General features: G+C 47.6%; 1 protein-coding gene across 2 annotated transcripts in view; it reads right to left on the reverse strand.

Annotated features, from left to right (window-relative positions):
• Window positions 1-623: 623 nt before the first annotated feature.
• The window catches only part of ACAD9 (acyl-CoA dehydrogenase family member 9), a 78,976-nt gene continuing 55,314 nt past the window's right edge, over window positions 624-24,285 (reverse strand). The window contains exons 4-18 of one of the 2 annotated variants that reach the window (XM_080657470.1): window positions 21,609-21,715; window positions 20,486-20,586; window positions 19,388-19,466; window positions 18,269-18,443; window positions 13,861-13,934; window positions 8,930-9,005; window positions 7,219-7,289; window positions 6,216-6,335; window positions 5,838-5,966; window positions 4,737-4,816; window positions 3,817-3,943; window positions 3,498-3,575; window positions 2,847-2,975; window positions 2,041-2,113; window positions 624-1,231 (exon numbers count right to left, since the gene is read on the reverse strand). In XM_080657470.1, coding sequence (XP_080513596.1) covers window positions 1,131-1,231; window positions 2,041-2,113; window positions 2,847-2,975; window positions 3,498-3,575; window positions 3,817-3,943; window positions 4,737-4,816; window positions 5,838-5,966; window positions 6,216-6,335; window positions 7,219-7,289; window positions 8,930-9,005; window positions 13,861-13,934; window positions 18,269-18,443; window positions 19,388-19,466; window positions 20,486-20,586; window positions 21,609-21,715 — 1,520 coding nt within the window. In that variant the 3' untranslated portion in view covers window positions 624-1,130. The remainder of the gene's footprint in view (window positions 1,232-2,040; window positions 2,114-2,846; window positions 2,976-3,497; window positions 3,576-3,816; window positions 3,944-4,736; window positions 4,817-5,837; window positions 5,967-6,215; window positions 6,336-7,218; window positions 7,290-8,929; window positions 9,006-13,860; window positions 13,935-18,268; window positions 18,444-19,387; window positions 19,467-20,485; window positions 20,587-21,608; window positions 21,716-24,285) is intronic. The other variant, XM_080657471.1, reaches the window with a different exon arrangement.

Consider the following 24,285-nt stretch of genomic DNA (forward strand, 5'->3'; position numbering starts at 1 on the left):
GAAGATTAGCTACCAAAACTCTGGCAGAATGTTCAGGCCAACCCTACTATGCCAGGTCAGGTCTCAGCATTCCCAATCTACTCCCTGCCTTTTCTTTCATCAAGCAGACTGCGACTTATACTTGGAGGAAAAGGAGTGAGCCTTCTCCTCCCATCTCGAGGAAACATCTACAGTGGGCTTTTTGGGGGGAACCCCAAGCCACCCTAGAACTAGACCAAAGCTTGAAACCTGCCAGTGTGCTGGGACCCAGTACATACAGCAAGTAACAGCAGAAGGAAGCCTGGAGAAATGCAAAGGCCTGTTAGTGCCACATAAAGATACCTTTAGTCCTCACTTCAAAACTAGAGGGCAATCCTTGCAAAGAAAACAGAAGAAAAGCCCAGGTGGGAACAAGCATATGTTGTCATGTACCAAGCAATGCTGTTTTCCAGCCATCACCTAAGAGGGATCAAAGATAGGGCTCATAACCCCCATGGCCCTGCAGTGGGAACCTGCTCCTCAGCTTTCAAGGCCTTCTTACAGGTTGAGAACAAAAGAGACAGAGCCATCACTAAAGGGTGGTTCTTAGGTTCATGCTGTCATCCATTAAAGGCTGGTTCTGAGGAAAAACATGACTAGAAGAGTAAACACAAACTGTGCCATTTTATATTCTTTTTTGTTAAGTGGTTCCTGGTACATGTTTTAAGTATATTTTGCTTCTAGTCTGAATGAATGACACATACACAGCTTTCAAGCTATTTCTTGGGAAAGGTGTGGTCTAGTAGAAATGGCCGTCCATACCCGAAACAGGTCCCTGCAGGCTCATGCCACAGAGGCAGCAGCATAAGCCCGTTTCCATTCTGAAGTCTCCTAAACTAATAGCATATCCTCTAATTCCAGATCTCAGCAACTCCATTCTCTCTCTATCCATCTCCATCTCCATTTAGAACCTGGGATGATCATGTTAGGCAGCAGTGCTCACAGATCAAGCCTAGAAGAGGCTTCCCCAGGCTAAGAGAAAGACCTTCAGGTGAAGACTGGGAAGAAAGTTCGACTTAACCCCAAGTCCAACACCTTCTGGAAAAGGTGAGTTGTCCAGCAACAGGCTGTGGCCTGGGGCTGGCGGCAACAGTGACCACCGTCCTCCTGCTTCAGGATGTCCGGTCCAAAGGGTGGGCACAGATGTATGCTCGCCTCTCTAGGACCTGCTGGGACACTTTCTTGATCTGTTCATCTAGATTTTCTGGAGAATCTGGAAGGGAAAGGAGACAGCGGTTGATCTTTCTGCAATGTGACAATAGGAATATTGCTGGAACAGTTTTCCTAACAGTCAGCTTGTGGGTATCCCCACTACCCTTCCAAACCCCCAGGAAGTGATTCTGGACTATACATATAGGCTTTACTCTGAATAACAAAGGGCTCATCTTGTTAATCCCTAAAAACTCTAGATCCTGTGGGAGAAGGCACTTGCTCAGTAAAAGACTTTGCGATGCAAGCCTATTATTGCAGGAGAAACCATCTCCTCATCTCCACGGCACATTAACAGTCAGGTCAGCACTGTGGAGGGTGCCTGAACAGCACCCTGAGCCAGAACCTACACAGAATTATGTGCCCCTCTCCACAATCTCTTAGCAACAGGGCTGGGCTCTGTTGGGACACGATGTGAAGCCTTGAGGCCAGCAGGACTGTAAGGGTCGGAGGAGAATTTAAGCTATACATTCTAAGACATGGCCAAAGGAGCATTCCAGACTGAGCAGACTGAGCAGATGGTCTGGGACAGCATCCTGGGACATCTGTGAGAGGGGCAGCTTCCTCTCCACCGCAGTGTTGGAATGAAAAGGCAGGGGAACTGTCTCCTTCCTTTGTGAACCTTCACTGTGCAGATGCAGATCCGTGCTCCTGCCTCGCTGCCACTGCAGGTCTTACTCAGCCCTCACTCATGGCAGAAGTTTGTGAGTAGCCAGCAGGCCATGGGAGCCTGACAGGGTCCAGAAAAAGCTCACCATCAACAGTTGCCTAGAAGTAGACCCCTTCCTTCCTCCCCCAAGCAACCCTACTCACACTTGTCCAGCTGCGATAAGGTGAAGAGATTCTGGCAATAAGCTTCTGTGCAGAAGATATTGGCCAACAGAACCTGCCAGAACCGAGGTCAGAGAGAACCTTGAGATCTCTGGGCCATAGGGCTCCCCCTCCCTGGTGACTGACCTCTAAACTTCGAAGAACCACTGGGCTGCTTGGCGGGGGTCAAGAAGCCTGGCTCAGAAGTCACACAATCTTAGGTACTAATTCCAGCCCAAAGCTAAACTAGCTCTGTCCCAAGAGCAAATTACTCAACATCTCTGAGCCTCAGTTTCCTCCGCTGTGAGAGAGACATCACAATTCCTGTGGCCACTGGCTACTGTGAGTCTACGCACATGAAGACCAAATCCATAGCAGGTGCTCAGTGACCCTCCAGCAGGGTGAGGAGGACAGACAAGGTGAGGTCACTGGGTTTAGGACTCCATCACTCACCCACCCTTTTCTCTCAGGTGGGAAAATGAAAGGGAGTGGCCTTGTGTCCTGAGCAGACATGGACCCTCCCTCACAGTGGAGCTTCAGTACTCACCACAGGCCACAGCCACAACTCAGCAAACCCACCAGCCTCCAGGTCAACTGCTTCACGGACCCTGCACTTTACTCTCACTCTCTGGACTACAACTGGGGTGCCAAGCCCCTTGACTTGCCCAGCCCCTACCACTTAAGACTGCTAAATTGGGCCATGCCACTCAATGATCCCATCCCCCAACCACTAGGCCTCAGTTAAATGCAGCAGGATAAAACTACCTGTGTGTGGATGAGTAGAGCAGGGCAGGGCAGAGCAGGCTCACCTCATGGTCATGGTTCCGGAGTCCTGCTCGCATGGAGCGGCTGGCCCGAGACAGCACAGCTGTCATGCCATACAGGTTGATGAGGATGTTGGCCACCCGCTTCAAGACCATCTGCTCCTCCACAATGGTCTGGGAACACAGAGCCCCAGGGTGGAGGCCTGTTACCTGTGATCCCATCCCCCGCAGTCCCTCCCTGGGCACATTTCACATCTCTGAGCCTCATTTTATGCCTCAGGATTGTGAGAAGTTGGCTCACGGTAGCTGCCTGTTTTCCTTTCCCTCTGTCTAGATTTGGGCAAGGGTAAAGATAAGACCAAGTCCCAGGAACCTGGCTGAGACCAGAGCCAGGGCTTAATTAATACATCTTCAGCCACAGAGCCTCCCAGATCAGGTCATGAGATTCAGGCCCTGCTGAGGCTTCCCCAACAAATGCGGGAGCCTCTCTTCATCTGGAGGGGGCTCCCCAGCAGGGCACCCACCCCATGACCCCTGCCTCCCCATTCTACCCCTCCATGGTGAGTAGATTTCTTCCTGGGCTTGGTTCTAAAGGTGGACACTTGGTAAAACATTATCTCATAGATGCTGGCCCCATTTCCCTGACCCCAAAGTTGGAGGGCCTGCCACTCCCGGGTCTGGCAGGGGCCCAACTACCTTGCCAAAGCGGAGCAGCAACGTCTCCACAGTGCGCCCAAAGTAATACACGTTCTCCTCGAGCTTGTTGGCACTGTCCTGGAGGCCAGAGGAAAGGACTCAGCTCAGCACCTCTTCCCCATGGTGCCATCCTGTCCCATTGGCATGGCAAGGGCTCCAGGGCCCAAGCCTGGCTAACATGCAGGCTGTTCTCCATTGTGACAGGGTGGGGACGGGACATCAGCTGTCCCTCAGACTGACTGGTCCTCCCCACCACCCCTGGTCACATCCCTTCTGGGAGAAAGATATCAGACAGGCTATACCTGCTGGGCTCACTTACCGCAACACTCGGGTGCACAACTCCAAGATTCCCTGTCAGTCCCAGGTCCACGGTTCGGCCCAAGGAGTCCCGAAGCCTCCGGCCAACGGTCTCCAGGACAGTGGTCACATTGCCCCGTTTAAGCTCGCTGAAGAAAGCCCATGCCCCATGACCTGAGGTCCTGCTGTTCTTCCCACTGCCCAGCAACAAAACCCCCACCAACAGGTACCCCAGAGCTTTAGGGCACCCATTCCTTCTCCCTGACTATGCAAAGCCATAAAGTGCCAACCCAGGCCCAATATGACCTTCCCCTCGTCTGGGCATGCTGGGCATCTGGCTGCAGGCTGAGCCCGGCCAGCATGTCCGAGAGCAGCCAGTCTCCTCTGAGGCGGAGCCATTCTCGTGCTCCCTCCACAAGGAGCTGAGCCACAGCCAGCTTCCAGGTCATTCTTTTCCAGTAAGTATTCTGCAATATGCTTTGAGCAACCTGTTCTTGGGCTCCAGCAGTGATTACTAATTGCCCTGGCCTCAGGATAGGGATTGAGAGGAGCAAGAGAGGCAGAGAACAAGGGAGGGAGAAAAGAAACAAATTGTTCTTGTGTTGGCCTTGGAGTCTGGCATCTGTTTAAGGGGCACCTCTCATTCCCAGATCCTGAAAACAAAAGTTCCTGCAGCATGGGAAACAGGAACTGCCCCGGAGTGAGCCCATGGACAGGGCAGTGAGGGCTTCCCTGAGCAGCTGGCTCCTCCTGCCACCCTCAAATAATGGCCGAGCTTTGGAGTCTGGCTTCCAAGGCCCAACACTCACTGACCAAGGCTCCTGCCCACCTTCCCTCTCTCCAGCCAGCCAGTGAATGGGCTCAGCTCTTCAAGGCTATACTGCTCATCCCCTCTTGTTTTCCCAGGTGGGACCCAAGGAGCAGAGTGGGAGTGGCACCTACTTGATCCTTGCTGTCAGGATGCGTCCGGCGTGCTGCAGGCCTGTCAGGGCGATGTACATCCGGAGAATCTCATTGGTTCCCTGTGGTCAGCAGTATAGAGGTCAAAAGCTGCCCCATGGAAGTTCACCCAGGCATCCTGCATGTGCGACTAGGTGGACCGTGCTACTGCCCGCTCGCTCACACCGTGGAAGCTATTCAAGCAGGGCTATAACCTTTTATAGTTTCCACTGCCCTGAGTAAAGAACCAAGGTCCTGTATAACCTGGCTGCTTGTCTCCTTTCCATTCCCTCCTCACCTGCTCCATCATCTGCCCCAACCCACCAAGCAGGACTGGCCAATACTCCCACAAAGGCTTGCTTATTCTACCTCCATTCACTTAGATGGGGCAGGTAAGCGCCTGTCTGGGCCTACTCAGGATGCTCTACTTCCCTGTGGTTGGTCCATAGAGCCCTCCCCTATGCCTGGTCAAAGTCCTTTCTGCCCTCAAGTGCAAATGCTTCATAAGACTTCAGTCCCTCAGGAGAGATGCACCTCTGTCCCTCACTCCCTGGTATCCTGGTTTCCTTGATTATGTGGTCAGTCAGTCCACACAATCAAGACCACTAGCACCCCAAAGATGGGATGTGTCTGAGGTGTCTCTCTGTCCCCAACCCCCCGATTTCTTCCTCACCCAGGACCCTCCCGGCACCTTTAAGCTAGTGAATTCATGGGGGACAGCAATTAGAGAGCAAGAACTGCCAGGCTGGGAAAGCCCTCAGAGATGACCCTCCTAAGCTCCCTCAGTATACTGAGAAGAAAACCTAGACCCAGACAGAGCTTTCGAGGCCTTCCTATGAGAAGATCTCTGCTTGTCCCACCACAGCTGGCAAAAGTGACTTGGCAAAGACCTGCGGCGGTTTGCCAGGAGGTGGTAGGCTCAACAGAAGGCCCTTGGAAGTGAGCCCTGGGTGAAATGCTTGGCCTCTCAGTCTGCAGAACAGGGTCTAGACAGGGTTGTGAGGAGGGTTAAATGAGAGAACACAGAAGCCAGCCTGGGCCCAGAACCAGGAGGCTCAGGGGGTCCATGGCAGAATGAGGTGGATCTGGTATCAGGGCACGCACCTCAAAGATGAGCAGGATGCGGGTGTCACGCAGCATGCGCTCGTATGGGTAGTCCCTCATGTAGCCTGAGCCCCCGAGGATCTGCAGCGCCTCACTCACGCACTGCCAGGCACCCTCTGAGCTGAACACCTGCCACAGACCCGGGAGAAGGTCAGTGCCAACTCCCTTCCAAAAGGAGGGCCTTAGAACAGGGGCAGAGTGGCTGGGGATGGAATGGGAGGCTCAACAGAGAACTGGGCTTTGAGAAGAGACCGAACGAGGCAGGAGCTCCAATTGTCACAGTCTCATTGGATGAACTCTGGCAAGTCCTTTATCTTCCTTGACCACACAGTAGCTAAGGAGTTTTCCTCAGCTCCCCTCAGGCTGTGCTGGGATTACCTTCACCATGGCAGCCTCAATGGAGCAGTCAGGAAACCCTGGTTGGTCCAGCATCCCTGCAGTGAGGTAGGCCATACTTTCCATTACATAAGCCTTCTGAGCCATCAAGGCAAACTTTTCCTAGAGTGTTAAAAAAAAAAAAAAATCAAGAAGCATTTTACATGTGCTGAGAATCAAATCTGCCAACCAGCAGAGAAGGTAATTAAGTCCAAAGCCTCACACTATACAAGAGAACCCAGCCTGAGCATTCAGAAAAGGGTGTCACATTCCTGGCCAGTTCTAAGACCTTTTCCCTGGCTCCTCCACCCACCACCGTAGTAACTGGAATCTCCTCCTCAGCCTCCCTTCGCTACACAGACTCAGGTCATTCACCTCACCTATCAAATACCCTGTCACTCAAGGCCCTTCACAGCACAGCCTTAACTTACCTCTCCAGCCACTTCTGCACATACTCTATGCCCCAGCAAGCAAAGCAGAGCTTCTTGCTTTTCCAAACACACCAGATACTCTCCCACCTCTAGCACTATGGTCCTGGCCTAGCATCCCTCCTTTGGATTCTGCTTTGAAATCCTACTTGCCTTTCAGGGTCATTTTTATATACCAATTCCTCCCTAAAGTCCCTCCCACAGTAATGGTCTCTAAAAGTGGATAAAATCGCCCTAGCTGGTTTGGTTCAGTGAATAGAGTGTTGGTCTGTGGACTGAAGGGTCCTGGTTTGATTCTGGTCAAGGGCACATGCCCGGGTTGCTGGCTCAATCCCCAGTAGGGGGCGTGCAGGAGGCAGCCGATCAGTGATTCTCTCTTATCACTGATGCTTCTATCTCTCCCTCTCTCTTCCTCTCTGAAATCAATAAAAATATATATATTTTAAAAAGTGTCACATTAAATAAAGCCTGTCCTCTTCCCCAGTCACTTACAGAAGTCACCAGTACAGACACTGAAAGACACACTTAATGCTCACACAGTGAAATCCATACAGTGCCACTTGTACAACCTTTAGTACCTGAATTAATCCAAATTCACTGAGGTTCCTGTTGAACTGCTTCCTCGTGCAGGCATATTCTGCAGTCATTTCTGAAGAAGAACAGAGTGTTTAAAAGAACAATTTTCTGGGTGTCCTACGATACTTTACTAAGGCTGTCATCATCACCTTCCAGCCCTCAGGCAGAAACTATGTGAAACAGTCTGCTGAGACCAAGCCCCCTGAAAGAGCCCCTGCTTTCTAGCGAAGCCAGGCTGGAGGAGGGACTATCCACGCGCAGCGGTGCCCACAGCACACAGGACAGACGTGAAGCACAATTTGAAGTCAGACATAGGTCTGAGTCTGGTACTTTTTCTTACCAGCTGGTAGCCCAAGACAAGTGACTTCACCTCCCTGAACAATACCACCGACCTCACAGAGTTGTGAAGACTGCACGGTGCAGATGGAAGGCACCTAGCACCAAGTCGTGCCCCCATAAACGCCCTAGGCAGAAGTAGGGGCTGGCTCACACCTGTCACAGATGTTCATGCCCAAAGCAGGAAGGTGGTCTGTTTTGAAAACCTGGGCCTATGGCTTCAAAGTGCGCAGATGTGAACACAAGCTGCGTCATGGTCCCAGCTGCGAAGGCACCCAACTGAATAGGGCAGCATCCCACCCAGTCAGCAGTCCCCACCCCTACAGGTGGTATTCTCCAAACATTCCCACAGGTACGATCCAATCACAACTGCTTCTCATGGTGGACTCAGATGGTAAACAGGTACCCACATTCACACATTTCGGGACTTAGGATATCATCGTTCTACATCCTTTGGGAAGAGCCTGGCCATGAGCACCCCCACAAAGCTCTTGTACTGAAGAATTTCCAGATGGGAAAGAAATCCAGAGGGCTTCAGGGTCTTGGGAGCAGCTCAGCAGAGTGAGATAAGCCCTGAGCTCGGAGTCTGACAGGATCAGCTTTTAGGCCCAGGTGCATGGCCTTGGGCAAAACCCTTACCCTCTCTGAGCATCAGTCTCCTCATCTATAAAAGAAAGGTAAGAACCCAAAGCAAAGCCTTCCCATCCCACCTTGCTCTGAACTCTGAGGAACTTCATAAGCACTCAGTGTATGCAGCCCCTAGGTATCTCCCACCATCCGTAGTCAGTGCCCCCTGCATTTCCCACAAAACTAATATAGTAATTATGTTCCATGCCCAACAAAAACCCTATAGGGCTATTTTAAGTTTACTGGCAAAGGAAAATCCAGAATTCAGGCATCCTAACAGAAAAAACAAAGGGAAGATTGAGAGGCTAAGAAATCTGGGTTCCAAACCTGATCCCACTCCACACCCACTGTGGAAAGAGTCACCTACAAAATGGGGATCTTGGGAGAATCAGGGCTAATGTTTACAGGTGTCTGGTTCACACTTGGATGCTCACTAAGTAGCTCTGCTCCTAGTGGTCAGAGCAGTTACCCCGCTTCATCTCTGACAGAATGTCCACTCCCCTCCCACTATCCTTTCTGAGCAGGTAAAATAGAGGAGCGCCGAAACATGGACATTCACTCTTTGGGGACAGACCGAGTACATTCTTTGATCTAAACCACAGCCCAGGTCCTAAACTTGAGTGAGACCATCTGCCCGGTGTCTGGCTCAGCACCAGTCTGCTGTGAGCACATGGCAGAGCTTCCAGGCTGGAGTGGATGCAGCAGGGGCAAGGCTGTGCCGCAAAGGGTTCCTGTCCCTGACTTACCTACCGATTAATTTCTTGAGCATCCCGGCCACAGCGCTGCCCATGCTGAACCGCCCACTGTTGAGGATGTTCATGGCCACCTGCAGAGAAAGAATGGGCTCATTGTGGATTCCACTCCCTCAGAGTCCTGCTTGCCCATATTGTGCTGGGAACAGCCCAAGAGCCTGGAGGACTGAAGGTGATAGACCACAACAGTGCTTGTCTATTTTTACCAGAAGATTTGAAAACAAAAGGTAAGTCCCTAAAGAACTCTGTGCCAGCACTTGGGCTGAGTTAATCATCTTGCCAATGCTCACTGAGCAGTGAGAGAGCACAGTCCCAACACTTCAAAACAAGGTCACACCATCACTGCTATGGCTCTCACAAACAACCTATGAGTCACCTCCTCAAAAAGGAACTGAATAACCTCATTCCAAAAGAACACGTGAATCCTTAGTCCCCGGGGAAAGGAGTAGTAACTAAGCCTTACTGGGTACATGCTGCAAGCTACTTACACCTTACCAACATTACTTCAGCATCAGGGTTCTCACTGTACAGACGAAGACCCTGACGTTCAGAGAGGTGAGGTGCTTCTCCCAAGGCCACACAGCAAACATCTGCCTGCATGTAGGCCTATGCTCTCTCCACTGAACCAGCCCCTTACACTGCCATGACATGCTCCTCCCCCACCAAATTCCTACAATGATTACATATTTCTTAAGGAGCTTTGTCAGTTTCTCTCCTCTTTACCAATTTTAACTTCCTACCTAATGCAGATGATGAATGGCTTGTGATGAGGGACAGACATACATTTGTGTGCACACACTGCTTCCTTAGCACTAGTCTATCTAGATTCATGGTGGTGTCCCCTTACCAACTAACAGGGCACAGAGGCAAACAGCTGACTAGGCAACAGGTGGCCAGTGGTACAATGGTGGAGTAAAGGGGGGTACACAAGTCCAGTGGGAATGGGTGGGTATGTTTCTTTTGGTGTAGAAAGAGGGTATGTTGGCTAGCAAATGTTCCCACCCAAGAGATCCCTCAGCTGGGTCTACCTGGCCATCCCAGGGAGAAAGGGCATCCCAAGTCCAGCATTGAAAGGCAGGGCTGGGGTCTGGGGGCAGAAAGGTGTCTGTGAACTCTATAGTTTTCCTAAAAGCTCAACTGAAAATGCAATACTGCTTTTTATTGATGGCTTTGCATTATAAAACAGGCAAATCAATTTGCATTTATGTTTACTTGTTAAATCAATGGTAGAATCCTGCAAAACAGATTCTGTGGGACTGGAGAGACTGGAAACAACTGCTCCAGCTACTGGGGAGTACAAGTGTTGGTTCTAAACATTCAATCCAAGGCAGTTGGAAAATATGGAGGACAAGGCCAAACCCTGCACTGGATGGGGAAGGGAGCTTGGTTAAGTCACATCATAGTGTTATATTCAGGTCCTGCCCTGCCTCTTTGGGGGGGCAGGTAGGGAGGAGAGGGGGGCGCCTCTAACTCTAACTTCAGACTTGATGTCTCAGAATGTGGGAGGACACTGACCAGGATATGAAGAGGGAAGAGGAAATCCCATCTGTATTTCCTCTTCCCTCTTCTTAAATGGGCTTTCAAAAGCTAGCTCATAGTTTTATGAACAAAATTTACTTCACAGCCCCTTCATGCTTAATTCTTAAATTCACTTAAAACAACAAAACAAAAATAAAAGGAGAAAATAATTTGACATTAGGTCTCATTTCCTGTGAATCAAAGACCTGATGGGTTTAGCCACATCTGAAAAGGGGCTCACGAACTCAAAGACTGATCTTCCTACTTAACCTCAGTCCTCTCCTCCTGCCGCAACACTTGCACTTTATCACCTTCTCTACTGCAAAATAACTCCCTTCTAGAATTCCCATAAGTATAGTCTAAATCTCAATTTTCCCAGATGCAAGATGCAACCCATTCTTTCAACAGCCTCTGTCAGTTAACTGCCTCTGTGCCCTAAGCAGTCAGACTATTGATAAAACCTGAAGGCACTAGAAGAAGCTTTTACTTTTATCTCTCATCAGCCACTCAATTGTCACCTGGCCTTTGATCATTTTGTGATCTCTGGAATCACTGAGGTGTGTCACACTTTTTATTAATTAGGCTGACTGGCAAACAATACTACTAAATTAATAAAGGGATTTATAAATCTATTTTTCTTTGCATATTAAAACAACAAAAATTTTTTACCTAACACAATGGGAAAAAACGTAATGCAGTGTCGGGAAGGTCTAGGGGCAGGGACATTCCTCCACGCTGAAGGGTAGACATTGGTCAAACTTCCCAGCAGGAAATTTGGCAACAAGGATCAAGAATTTAAAAACATTCACGCCTTCTAACCCAGTAACTTCACTAGTGGTGTTTAAACTCATGAAAGAATTAGAAAAGTATGCAAAGCCCTAGCTGGTTTTGCTCAGTGGATAGAGCGTTGGCCTGCGGACTGAAAGCTCCCGGGTTCACTCTGGCCAAAGGCACATGCCTGGGTTGCGGGCTCGATCCCAGTGTGGGGCGTGCAGGAGGCAGCCAATCAATGATTCTCTCTCATCATTGATGTTTCTATCTCTCTCTCCCACTCCCTTCATCTCTGAAATCAATAAAAATAAATTTCAAAAAAGAATCCTTAAAAAGAAAGAAAGAAAAGAAAAGTATGCAAAGATATATACAAAGATATATGCCATGCAATGTGGTTCTGAGTAGAAAAGAAATGAAAACACTATTAAATTCCCAGTCCTGAGAACCTGGTAACATTCAACTTGGCATCACTACATGAAGCAATACTATTCAGTATTAAACACTTACAGCAATATACATTTACTGGCATAAAAAGATTATTATATGGATCCCAAAGTAGAAAGATTCATTTGATGTGAACCCTAAAAAGGAATTTATCTACTGAAATGGATTCCCCATGGTTAACCAAGGGCCCAAGTTTTATAAGTAAGAGCCTAGCAGACATTTGCTGACAGGGGCTCATCCTGTACTCTATACCTCGAAGAACCTCAGACTGAACCCCTGCAGGGAAACCCTGGTTTGATCTTTTACCAAGGGACTGAAATCTGCTCTGTCCAATCAGAACTGCATTTTGGACACCTCATTTATATAAAACAGACCTAATTGAGAACCTGGGTGACAACTTTTGCTATAAAAGGGGCCTCCCCTTTGTCTCAGTGGAACACAATTTAGGCTGCTCCTTGAATCTGTGTCTCCTGGGCTGCAGCTCCTTTTGCTCAAATAAATGCTTTTAATTCTTTTTTATAGTCTAAAATTAATTTTGGTTTACATTGGGATTATTGATAAATGAAAAAATGCAGACTATAGTTCACATTCACACCAGATTTAAGGGACGAATGGTCTTTATAAAAATCTAGAAAGATAAGCACAAAAATGTGAACTATGAATGCCAATTCTCTTGGGGACAGGTTTCAGAATTCATTTTTTTCTCTTTATCTATACTCTCTAATTTGCATATCTTTTGGGTGACAAACAAACCTATCACTGCACACAGACTGCTGCTCCCATGTTTGTCTCTCCACCTCCACCACCCTTTGTTCCACATTCACCGAGTAGCATCCTGTCAGGAGCACTGGCTGATGGCATTTATCTGATTCTCAAGACATGGGGAGGAAGGTATTATTTTGTTCTCTGCTTCACAGCCAAGGGGATAGAGGATCTCACCAGGGTAAAGATAGTTACCTAGGTGATTCAGTAAATTAGGACAGGGCAACCACCACAACAAAAAAGAACATTTAAAAGCAGGCAATGGATTTAAAAAGTCGTTTTTCCAAAAACTGCAAATAAACACATGAAAAGATGCAGTATTAGTCACTAGGGAAATGCAAATCAAACCACAATGAGATATGATGTCACAAACACTAAGATGGCTATAATTTTAAAAATGGACAACAACCAGTGTTGATGAGGATGTGCAGAAATTAGAACCCTCATACATTGATGACAGGAATGTAAAGTGGTGCAGCCACTGTGGAAAATAGCCGGGCAGTTCCTCAAAAAGTTAAATGTACCGTCACCATATGACCCAGAAATTTCACTTTTAGGTAAATACCCAAAAGAACTGAAAACATATTGTTCACACAAAAACTTGTACACGAATGTTCATAGCAGCATTATTGATAATGGCCAAGAGGTGGAAACAATAAGAAGGTCCATCAGCTGATAAATGAATAAACAAAATATGGTCTATCCACACAATGGAATATTACCCAGACTCTGAAAGGAGTAACAAACTCTACCACTTGGATAAACTTTGAAAACGTAATACTACATGAAAGAAGCCAAACACAAAAGGCCACATATTTATAACATTTATATGATATGTTCAAAATAGGCCAATCCATAAAAACAGAAATTAATAAAGTGATTGCCAAGGGATGGGGGAAACTGGAAATGGAAGGGATGGCATTTTTTTCTGGGGTGATGGAAATGTTCTGGAATTAAACCATGGTGATGGTTGCACAACATAGTGAATATACTAAAAACAACCAATGTGTACAATTGAAAACAGTGAATTTTATGTTATATGAATTATGTGTCAATAAAAATATAATAATAAATTTGACTCAAAAACAAAACATCTTGGGGCTTCAGGACCCAGGGCTAGTCATTGGAGAACCTGTGCTTCTCCAGTGCCACTGGCCTGCTTTATCATGCGTGCTGGAGAGGAATCCTGTCCCTACTCAAGGCAAATAAAGCCTCACAGATTAATGAAGAGACTTAGTTCTAACCACACACTTCCTCTTCTGGGAGGCAATTTTCCCTTTCCACTTTGCTGATTTTTCCAAAGGAGAACCACACATGGTCACCTGGCCAGCACAGGCTGGTCTGCTACAAGCAGGGATGATACAGAAAGCTAGGGCCAACAAACAACATCATGAAACCGCACAGCAGTCACAGGAGCTGCTGCCGGCAACTCACCTTAAACCCACCTCCAACTTCTCCTAGAACATTTTCAATGGGCACCTTGGTGTTTTCAAAATGGACTTCACAGGCTGAAACACACAAAATTAAAGACTTTAGATGGAAACTACTCTGTACTTACCCACAGGCATGAAATTCATCCATTCATTTTACATCTACTGACAGGACAGGACAGAAAGACCAGGTTTCTGTCCACGTGGAGATAAACTATAAACAATATATTACAACATTGTGTTAAGTGAGATAGATAAACTAAATACAGCATTGTAACAGAAATGAAGTTGGAGGGGCATGTGTATACTATTTTTACTAAGGGTTTATGTTAGACTTTCCTAAGGTGAAGTTTGAAGGATGAGAAAGAGCCAGAGACAGAACAAAAAAGCTAGGCCCCCATTGCAAATGGAAGTATCGGTCCCATTTCACTCTGCTTTAATGCAGCCAAACCCTGCATTGTGGCTCTGTGGAAGGAGCAGATTTGCCTTTCTCTACCCACAATGCCAGGTTTGGCCATGTGACTTGCTGTGGCCAGGGGCATGGAGCTAACCAACATGAGCAGAGAGGCCTTCAATGTGCTGATCCAGTCTGGCTTGACTGCTTGGGCTCTTACGATCTGCTGTGAGAACTCACTCCAGTGTATTTAAGAGAACAAACGGCACACCTGAACCCAGGCCACAGCACCTGGTAACTGTGGGAGAGAAACAAGCGCCCAGTCCGGGGGTGGTTTCTCAGGCAGGTTACTGCAGTGATGGATGACTAGCAGACCTTACAGTGAACATGCACCTGGCGTGTTGGGAAGTGGAGGTCAATGTGATGAGAACAATTAGGTAAGCATGGCAGGGGTGAGGGAAGAGGAGGGGAAAGAACAGACATAGTCTTCTCCACTGTGTTCTCTGGAATAGTGTGCTTTTGAATGTTATGTTATAAAGAAATGGCTCCCAGCAACTAATGCCAGAGAAAAGGGAGGCTCAGGACAGGGAAGACCTGGCTCAAGTAGCCAAGCAGCAGCCAAACCAAGTGTGGGCAACCAGGTTTGCTAACCTATTCTATGATTACAGCTGTGTTCAAACAGCCTAGTTGTAAAATACAATGAAATACTCATCTCTCTGGCTACTGGGTCTCATATATGGCTTAAGCACATGGGCTATGAGGCCAAGGCCCTTCTCCTAACAGCTCTTATTCCTTCGCAGGCTGCTGGGTGTGGGAAGGACCCTTTTTCCCTCTCTGACATCATCTTGTGCCCCTCAACCCCCGCCCCCCCTCACAGGGCCACTGCATAATCCTAGTGGGCACTACCTACCCAGACCGCAGTACAGACAGTGCCCCCACAGCAGTGTATAGTGGCAGCCCTGCTCTTTCTTTCCACCCTGGTCCCTCTGGCCACTTTTCCCCACTAGCACACTGAGCTCTTTCTTATCTCAGGGTCTCTGAGCCTGCTGCTTCCTCTGCTGCATCACTCAATAGGCAGCACCAGTCATGGTGGGTAATATCAGTAACAACAATAACATTTTCAGCTTCCATGTGCACTCAGCATTTTACGTACATCATAATGCTCCCTTCTCATGTCACCTCCACAAGGTAGGTTCTATTATCATCCTCCCCCCTTTTTAAAAAATATTATTGATTTCAAAGAGGAAGGGAGAGGAAGAGAGCGATAGAAAGATTGATGAGAGAGAATCATTCATTGGCTGCCTCCTGCATGCCCCTATTGGCGATCGAGCCCACAACCCGGGCATGTGCCCTTGACCAGAATGGAACCCAGGACCCTTCAGTCTGCAGGCGGATGTTCTATTCATGGAGCCAAACCAGCTAGGGCATCCCTTTTTTTAGGTGAGGAAACAGAAGAAAAGCAAACTAGCTTGTTCAAGGTCACACAGCTTCTATGTTAGAGCTCGGGCCCTCTGACATCCCCTCTCCCCCGAGGCCAAGCAGATGTCATGGCAAACACCACCATTCAAAACACAGGGTCCCCAAGGACAAGGTGGCAAACAGAAGTGGGTCTGGAGGTGCCAGGGCGGTATGCAGTCTCCGCAGCACAGACTCTCCATGATATGAAGTAGGAGTCCCACGATGTAGAGTCCTATGAGGACACCATTGCATCTCTGGGCAGCCTGAGAGCCACTCACAAGACCCAGCCTCAAGTAAATCGAGTGCTGACCAGGGGCTACAAACAGGTCTGGGCAGGTAGAAAGGGAAGTGAGAGAAGGAGGGAATATGGGGTTTCTTATAATGGAATATTAACCTAGGATACCCACTGCCCTTCTTTGTATCCACTGTGCCTCCCTCATAAGGCTGAGAGCTCCACAAGGCTGTGACTGTTTCACTAGCCTTAACATCACTGATGCTCAGTGCATGGAAAGGTGCACAGTCACTGTGGCATTCTTTTTTAATATAAATATAGTTGGTATACAGTATTATATAGACATTATTGTGATTTGACATTTTTAAAATTACAATGTAATCACCACACTAATTCTTGTAATAATCTATGCAAAATTATCACATTATTGACTATATTTCCTTTCCCTATTTCACTCATCCTCCCACCCTCTCCCTTCTGGTAACACACCTTTGGCCTCTGTTTGTATGAGTCTATTTTTGTTTTGTTTGTTCATTTGTTTTATTTTTTTTAGATTTCACATATAAATGAAATCATTAGGTATTTGTCTTTCTCTGCCTCACTTATTTCACTTAGCATAAACCTTCTAGATCAATCCATGTTGTTGCAAATGGCAATATTTCATTCTTTTTATTGCTGTGTAATTTTCCATACATATATATACACCACGTCTTTACCTATTCATCTATCAATGGACACTTAGGTTGCTTCTGTATTTTGGCTATTGTAAGTAATGCTGCAACACATATTGTAGTGCATATATAGTCATTCTTTTCAGAACAAGAACAAATATTCCTAAAATTTATATGGAGCAAGACAAAACCCCAAAAAATCAAAGCAATCTTGAGTAAGAAGAACGAAGTTGCTGGTATCACGCTCCCTGATCTCAAACTACACTGCAAAGCTGTAATAATCAAAACAGCATGGTTCTGGCAAAAAAAGCAGACACATAGATCAGTGGAACAGAAATAAACGCTCACTTATATAGTCTATGACAAAAGAGGTAAAACATATACAATGGAGTAACAACTAATATAACCAATATCATATTGTATACCAACTATATTTATATTAAAAGGAATGCCACAGTGACTGTGCACCTTTCCATGTGTTGAGCATCAGTAATGTTAAGGCTAGTAAACAAGTGGTATTGGAAAAACTGGACACTCTCTGACACCATATACAACAATAAACTCAAGCCCTAGCCAGTGTTGCTCAGTGGATAGAATGTTGGCCTGCCCACCAAAAGACTGTGGGTTTGATTCCTGGTTAAGGGCATGACCTGGTTTGCAGTTTTGATCCCTGGTCCTGGTCAGGAGGCAATCAATTGATGTGTCTCCCTTACATCGATGTTTCTTTCACTCTCTCTCTCTTTCCCCCTCCCTCCATCCTTTCCATTCTCTCTAAAAATCAATGGGAAAAATATACTCAGGTGAGGATTAAACAAAAACAAACAAACTCAAAATGGTTAAAGATGAAATCTCCTATAATAAAACATAGGAAACAAACTATTTGACATCAGTCTGAGTAATATCTTTTTGGATACAATCTCTCAAGCAAAGGAAACAAAAGCAAAAGCAAACAAATGGGACTATATCAAACTAATAAGCTCCTGTACAGCAAAGGAGACCTTCAACAAAACAAAAAGACAACCTACTGAATGGGGAAATATAATTACAAATGATAAGGGGTTGATATCCAAAATATATAAGAAACTCATAAAAGTCAATCACAAAAAATAAAAAATCTGTTTGAAAAATGGGGAAAGAAAATAAAAAGTTATTTCTCCAATGAGAACATACAGAAAAAAGATGCTCAACATCACTAATCACCAAAGAGATGCCAATCGAAGCCACAATGCGAAATCACCTCACACCAGTCAGAATGGCTATTATAAAAAGTCAACAAATAACATGTGTTGGTGAGGATGTGGAGAATAGGAAACCCTTTAACTCTGTTGGTGGGGTGTAGCCCCTATGGAAAACAATACGGCGATTCCTCAAAAACTAAAAATAGGTATACCACACAACCCAGCAATTATACTTCTGGATATTTGTTGGAAGAAAACAAGAGCACTAATTTGAACAGATATATGCACCCCTATGTTCACAGCAGCATTATTTACAATAGCTATCATGGCATTCTTAATTTGCTAAAATACTTAAGTACAATCAAAACTACTTAAATCTCATTTTATCTCGACACTTGGATGGAGACAACACATACACACACACACACACACACACACACACACACACACACACACACACACAAAAAAAAAAAACTTACTGTTGGAGCCACGGATGCCTAACTTATCCTCAGGCTTCCCATTAGTGACTCCACCAAAGTCTCTCTCTACTATAAATGCTGTCATTTTGTCTTTTACTGAGCCGTCGGAATCAACAACACTGGTCTTAGCAAACACGGTAAAAATACTGGCAAGTCCTCCATTGGTGATCCAGACCTAAAGGAAAAAAGCAAAAGAACTTTGGAGAAAATCAAACTATCATGAGCCACCTCTAAGCCCCATCTTTGCCACAAGACACACCAGCTGCCCACTGAACTTCGACTGTAAAGCCCTGGGGAACCCAGTCTCTCCAGAGCAAGGATTTTGCCAAGAGACACAAGTGGCCATGGGTGTGAGAGTGTGTGTGTTGGGCGGGAGGGTGTAGAAGAATGGTACTAAGCCAATGGTACTAAGATAGCCCAAGCTCTAGCACTAAACAAATGGATTTCCTCAAGAAAGGGGAATAGGGACAGAAAGGAGCAAGGAAACGGAGTGGAAGAAACAAGAGAGGAAGGGAGAGGTAAATATAGAGACTTCTCAACACAATGTATGGAACCTATTTGGATCTCAATTCAAGCAAATGGTTTGAAAAATAAAAAGGTAATCACAGAAATAGTCACAGAAATTTAAATGATAACTAGATAGTAAGAAATTATAAATTTTTTAAATTGTGATAATGGTATTATAATTAAAAAAAAAATTCCTGCCTTTTAGCTGAAACTGTATGAATGCAATCCAGAGGTGGCAATGCTGACAGAGAAACAGGACTGGCTAAGAAGAAATAATTGCTGAAGATGGTGAGGGTACATAGAAGTTCACTGTACTGAACTTAAAAAACAAACAACCAACAGTAGATCAGGGAAGTAGTTGGTACTATGGAAGCATGTAGACTGTGGAGCCAGAACTCCTTGGCTCCAATCCTGGCTCTGCCACTAAGCATAGGATGTCTGATGAACCTCTTTGAGCCCCAGTTTCTTCTTCCAAAAAAAGAAAGTAGCATCCACCCAAGAGGTGATGGTCAAAAGATTATGTGTAGGCCCTTTGCAGTCCCTGGTGCGTGGAAAGTGGTGAGTGGTAGTGAAGGTTATGACTGAGACCCTGGTGAAGCCATGTAGCTGTACCTTGGAGCCATTCAAGATATAGTGTTTCTTATCTTCACTCAGAGAGGCTCTAGTCCGGATGGAGGCAGCATCGCTCCCACTGTAGGAACAGAAACAGGCTGTTGAGGAAAGTAATGCTGGAAATCAGTAAGAATGGTTTGGAAGGCCCAAAAATAAAGGTTTTTACTTTAATACAGGAGTTGGCAAATTTTTAAAATACAGGGCCAGATTATAAATATATTTAGCTTTTCAGGCTACAGGATACCTGTCCCAACTCCTCAATTCTGCAACTGTGGCATAAAGGCAGCCACAGACAATTTGTAAACGAGCAGACATGTTCCAGTAACACTTTGCTTACTAGGGCATGTACCTGGGTTGCAGGTTCGATACCTGGCCCTAGTCAGGAGGCAACCAATAGATGTGTCTGCCTCACATCAATGTTTCACTATCTCTCTTATCCTATCTCCTCCTCCCTCATTCCTTCCCACTCTAAAGTTCAATGGAAAAAATATCCTTGGATGAGGTTTTACAAGAAAAACATGTGGTCAACTCCTATTTTATTACTTCAGATAAGAAAGTAGCAGTGAAAAATAGTGGGCTTAGGTTTAAACATGAAAATGTGTGCTCAAAATAGACTCATCTAAACTCCTCTGAGGATGAGTTCTGGGTACTCAGGTGGAGGGAAGCAAGATGAAGTTCAGTCCAAGTAGCAGACTTGCCATCACAAGTCCTGGGTCCTATGCCAGCCTTGTTAGATCCTAGCTGTATGACCCTGGGCTTATCATAAACCTCACTGAACCTCAGTTCCTAATCTGTAAAACAGGAACATTACCACCCACCCTCCATACTCTGAAAGTTGCTATGAAGCCTTGAAAGCAGGTGTTGCAAACCACAAAATAATTATTTAATAGGTGCTGTTAGATATGTTAGCTCACTTATAACTCTCACTGGGAGAGAAAAATAAAGGCAAGAGAACTGGCAAGAAAAGTTACTGAGTTGACTCTTAGAAAAATACAGAGAAAGAAGAATAAAAGTCACCATCTATTCAGCAAAAACTACAGCCCCCCTCCCAGTGCACCCTGGAAGATGCTGTTCCAAGGCAGCTCATGCCAAGCAGACCTGGCTGGCTCCGTCAGGCAGAAGGCGGCAATGTGTTCTCCTGATGCCAGTTTGGGCAGATATTTGGCCTTCTGCTCTTCACTACCGGCCAAGATGATCCCCTAAACAAGACATACAGGCTGATTTCAGCTTTGGAGAGAGAAGACTGAAATACGCTGTAGAACATGGCTTTGGAAGGTAATCCTTACTTCATGCAAAAGGAAACACCGAGTCAGAGCTGGCAGCCTCAGGTAAAAAGTGGGAAATCAGACCGCAAAGGACCTACCCTAAAGTGCACACTCCAGAGGGTCCTGGGCCTGGAGGCCCAGCAGAGCTTTGGGGTCAGATTCAGGGAATTTCATTATAGCCCTTGTGTCCTGGCTGGGTGATCTTGGGTAAGGGATGTCCCCTCTCTGAGCTCCCATCTCCTCACCCACACACAGGGGATAATTCTACCCATTGGAGGGGTGGTTTCAATGAAAAAATGTGAAGAGGTGGGAATGCTAGAGCCATACCTGGCATAAAGAAGATGTTCAGTCAATGTCAGAACTGTCCCACCCCCTTCTTGGTGCTGAGTGGGCATGTCCACTCTTCCCACCGAGAGACTGCATATAGCACACACGCTCGCAGAGTGAGGGAGCCAAACATGCTGTACACTCAGCTCACTGTGGTGATTACATTGAGCAAAACAACCCAAGTAATTGGATTGTTGATAAGAGTGGTGTGACCCTGGACCTGCCATAAAATGTTCTGAGCCCAGTGGGGTGAGGAAGACCAACAGCAGGGAGGACCTGCTCAGGCCCCAAGTGAGTGCTCAAGAGCTCAGTGGGGGAGGTTCACATCCAGTCTGAGGTGAAGACAGGCTCTGTGGAGGTAGCAGCATCATAACTGGACCGCCAAAGGGCAGGTCAAAGGCAATGGGACAGGAGGAAATTTCAAAGGAAAGGAATAGTGCAAAGAGCCACTGCTTGTGCAGGGACTGAGCACTACCCAGCAGGGCTGAGAGTGGGTGTGCACAAATGAGGCACTGCAGGGCGAGGATGCAGGTGCAGGCTAGGCCCTCCTCCCAGACCCTGAGACAACAAGCACGATTCACTTCCTGAAGGTCTTCTGGAGTCACAGAAAGCATCCCCAGATACTTGACCTTGAGGCCGATGGCCTGGTGTGCTGCCAGGGTCACAGCAATTGACCCATCCAGGCTGACAATCTCCCCTAGCCGCGCATACATGGTGTTGGAGAGGCCCAGGCCACCTAGAGGAGAAACAGACCAGTTTTACTTATGGTCCAGCCCTAAATCCCTCCCATTAAAGGCAAATGGCTTTACTGGTCTTTTCTGATTATAAAAGAACTAGAGGCCCGGTGCATGGAAATTCATGCATTTGAGGGGGCAATCAGGGGAAGGCGACACCCCCATCACACCTCTGCTGCTGCCACTGCCAGCAGTGCTAACCTCGACCGGCCCTGGTTACCTGAGCCTTGGGCAGCCACTAGGCGGCTGGGCAGCCACCATCCGAGGCTCGCCTGCGCCTTGGGCGTTGGCTGGGCAGCCGCCATCTGAGGCTTGCCTGCACCTCGGGCCAGCCCTGGGTGGCTGGGGGGCTGAGGGCGGGACTGGCCACACTGTGTGCCTGCCCCCCCCTGGCTGGGCTGAGGGGACTGGGCGCCACCATCTTTGTGATGGTGTGATAGTCAATTTGCATATTCCCTCTTTATTAGATAGGATGGCATAACACCATTTAAAAAAAAATCACAATACAGAAAGGTGCAAAGAAAACAAAAGTCACCCATAAACATCACTCAACATTTTTGTGTATATCCTGTCAGACTTTTTCTAGGCATATGAGCATATATAGATTTATTTTTAACATAGAAGAGTAATCTATAATATAAAAATATAAAAATATGGAAATTTACGCACTGGAGGGGGGTCCCTCAACCCGGCCTGCCCCCTCTCAGTCTGGGAGCCCTCAGGGGTGGGAAGCAACCCGGTGATCAGGGGAAGGCGACACCCCCGTCACACCTCTGCTGCTGCCACTGCTGGCAGGGCAAGCCTCAGCCGGCCCTGGTTACTTGAGCCTCGGCTGGCTCTGGGAGGCTGCGCAGCCGCCATCCGAGGCTTGCCTGCACCTTGGGCCAGCCCTGGGCAGCTGGGGGGCTGAGGGGACTGGGTGCCGCCATCTTTGAGGGCGTGGCAGTCAATTAGCATATTCCCTCCTTATTGGCTGTGGGCACTTCCATCTTTGTGAGGGTGTGGTGGTCAATTAGCATATTCCCTCTTTATTATATAGGATCCTTACATTGCATCATTTAATATGTTGTGAATATCTCCTGTCAGATATAGATCTTTGTGAATGAAAGAGCTTTCCAGCGCCTCATTCCAGGGTCCAGTGGACTCCAGAACAGAGATTATTCTGCATGGTAACATTAACATTTTAGGATGGATCATTCTTTGTTGCAGGGACTATTCTGTGCACTGTAGGATGTTTAGCAGCATTCTTGGCCTCCACCCACTAGATGCCAGAAGTCCCCTCCCCACAGTTTTGACAACCAAAAATTCTCTAGACATTGTCCAATGTCTCCTGAGGGATAAAATCACCTAGTTGGGAATCATTATTCTGCAGTAAAAAGACAAAGATTAAGGAAACAAAAACAAAAACTTCACTGAACTTACATATTTTGCATTTCATCTTCAACTTCCACAGGTGGCTGGGTGACCATATGTGCATCTTACAAATAATAAACTGAGGCCTAAGGTCATGTGGCCAAAATATAGGAGGGCTGGGGCACTGTCAATGGAGCCACCATTCACATACAAAGGGAGGGCTGAGTCTCTGCAGAGATGTGGACTGGCCCTGCCTGGTGTGTAGTCCATGGGTTCAATGGTGGCACCAGAAAGGCCAGGGCTCTGCAGTACCACTTCCCCCTTTCCACTTGCTTCAATCAAAACACTTTTACTTATTTCATACTAGAGGCCTGGTGCACGAAATTCGTGCACGGAGCGCGGGAGGAGGGGAGGGGTGTCCCTCAACCCAGCCTGCATCCTCTCCAATCTGGGACCCCTCGGGGGATGTCCAAACAGCAGTCGGACATCCCTCTTACAATCCGGGACCACTGTATCCTAACCACTCATCTGCCTGCCTGCCTGATGCCCCTAACTGCTTCTGCCTGCCTGCCTGATTGCCCCCTAACCGCTCCCCTGCCGGCCTGATTGATGCCGCCTAACTGCTCCCCTGCTGGCCTGATCACCCCCCACTGCCCTCCCCTGCTGGTCGGATCGCCCCCAACTGCCTTCCCCTGCCGGCCCAATCGCCACCAACTGCCCTCCCCTGCCGGCCCGATTTCCCCCAACTGCCCTCCCCTACAGGCCTGGTTATCCCCAACTGCCCTCCCCTGCAGGACCGATGGCCCCAACTGCACTCCCCTGCCGGCCCAATAACCCCCAACTGCCTTCCCCTGCCAGCCCGATCGTCCCCACTGCCCTCCCCTGCCGGCCCAATTGCCCCCAACTGCCCTCCCCTGCCGGTCTGATCGCCCCCAATTTCCCTCCCCTGCCAGCCCAATTGCCCCCAACAGCCCTCCCTGTCAGTACGATCACCCCCAACTGTCCTCCCCTGCTGTCCCGATCACCCCCAACCGCCCTCCCCTGCAGGCCTGCTCGCCCACAACTGCCCTCTTCTGCCGCGACCCACCTCCTCCGCCAGGACCCGCCTCCTCCACGTGAGGTGGTGGAGATACTGGGACCAGCCTCCTCCGTGCCACAGAGCTGTGGGACCCCCAGGCCTCACTGCGCGGAGCAGCCACCGGGCCCTGCCTCCGCTGTG

The sequence above is a fragment of the Plecotus auritus genome (genome assembly GCF_963455305.1).
Source record: "Plecotus auritus genome assembly, chromosome: 2".
NCBI classification, from domain to species: Eukaryota; Metazoa; Chordata; class Mammalia; order Chiroptera; family Vespertilionidae; genus Plecotus; species Plecotus auritus.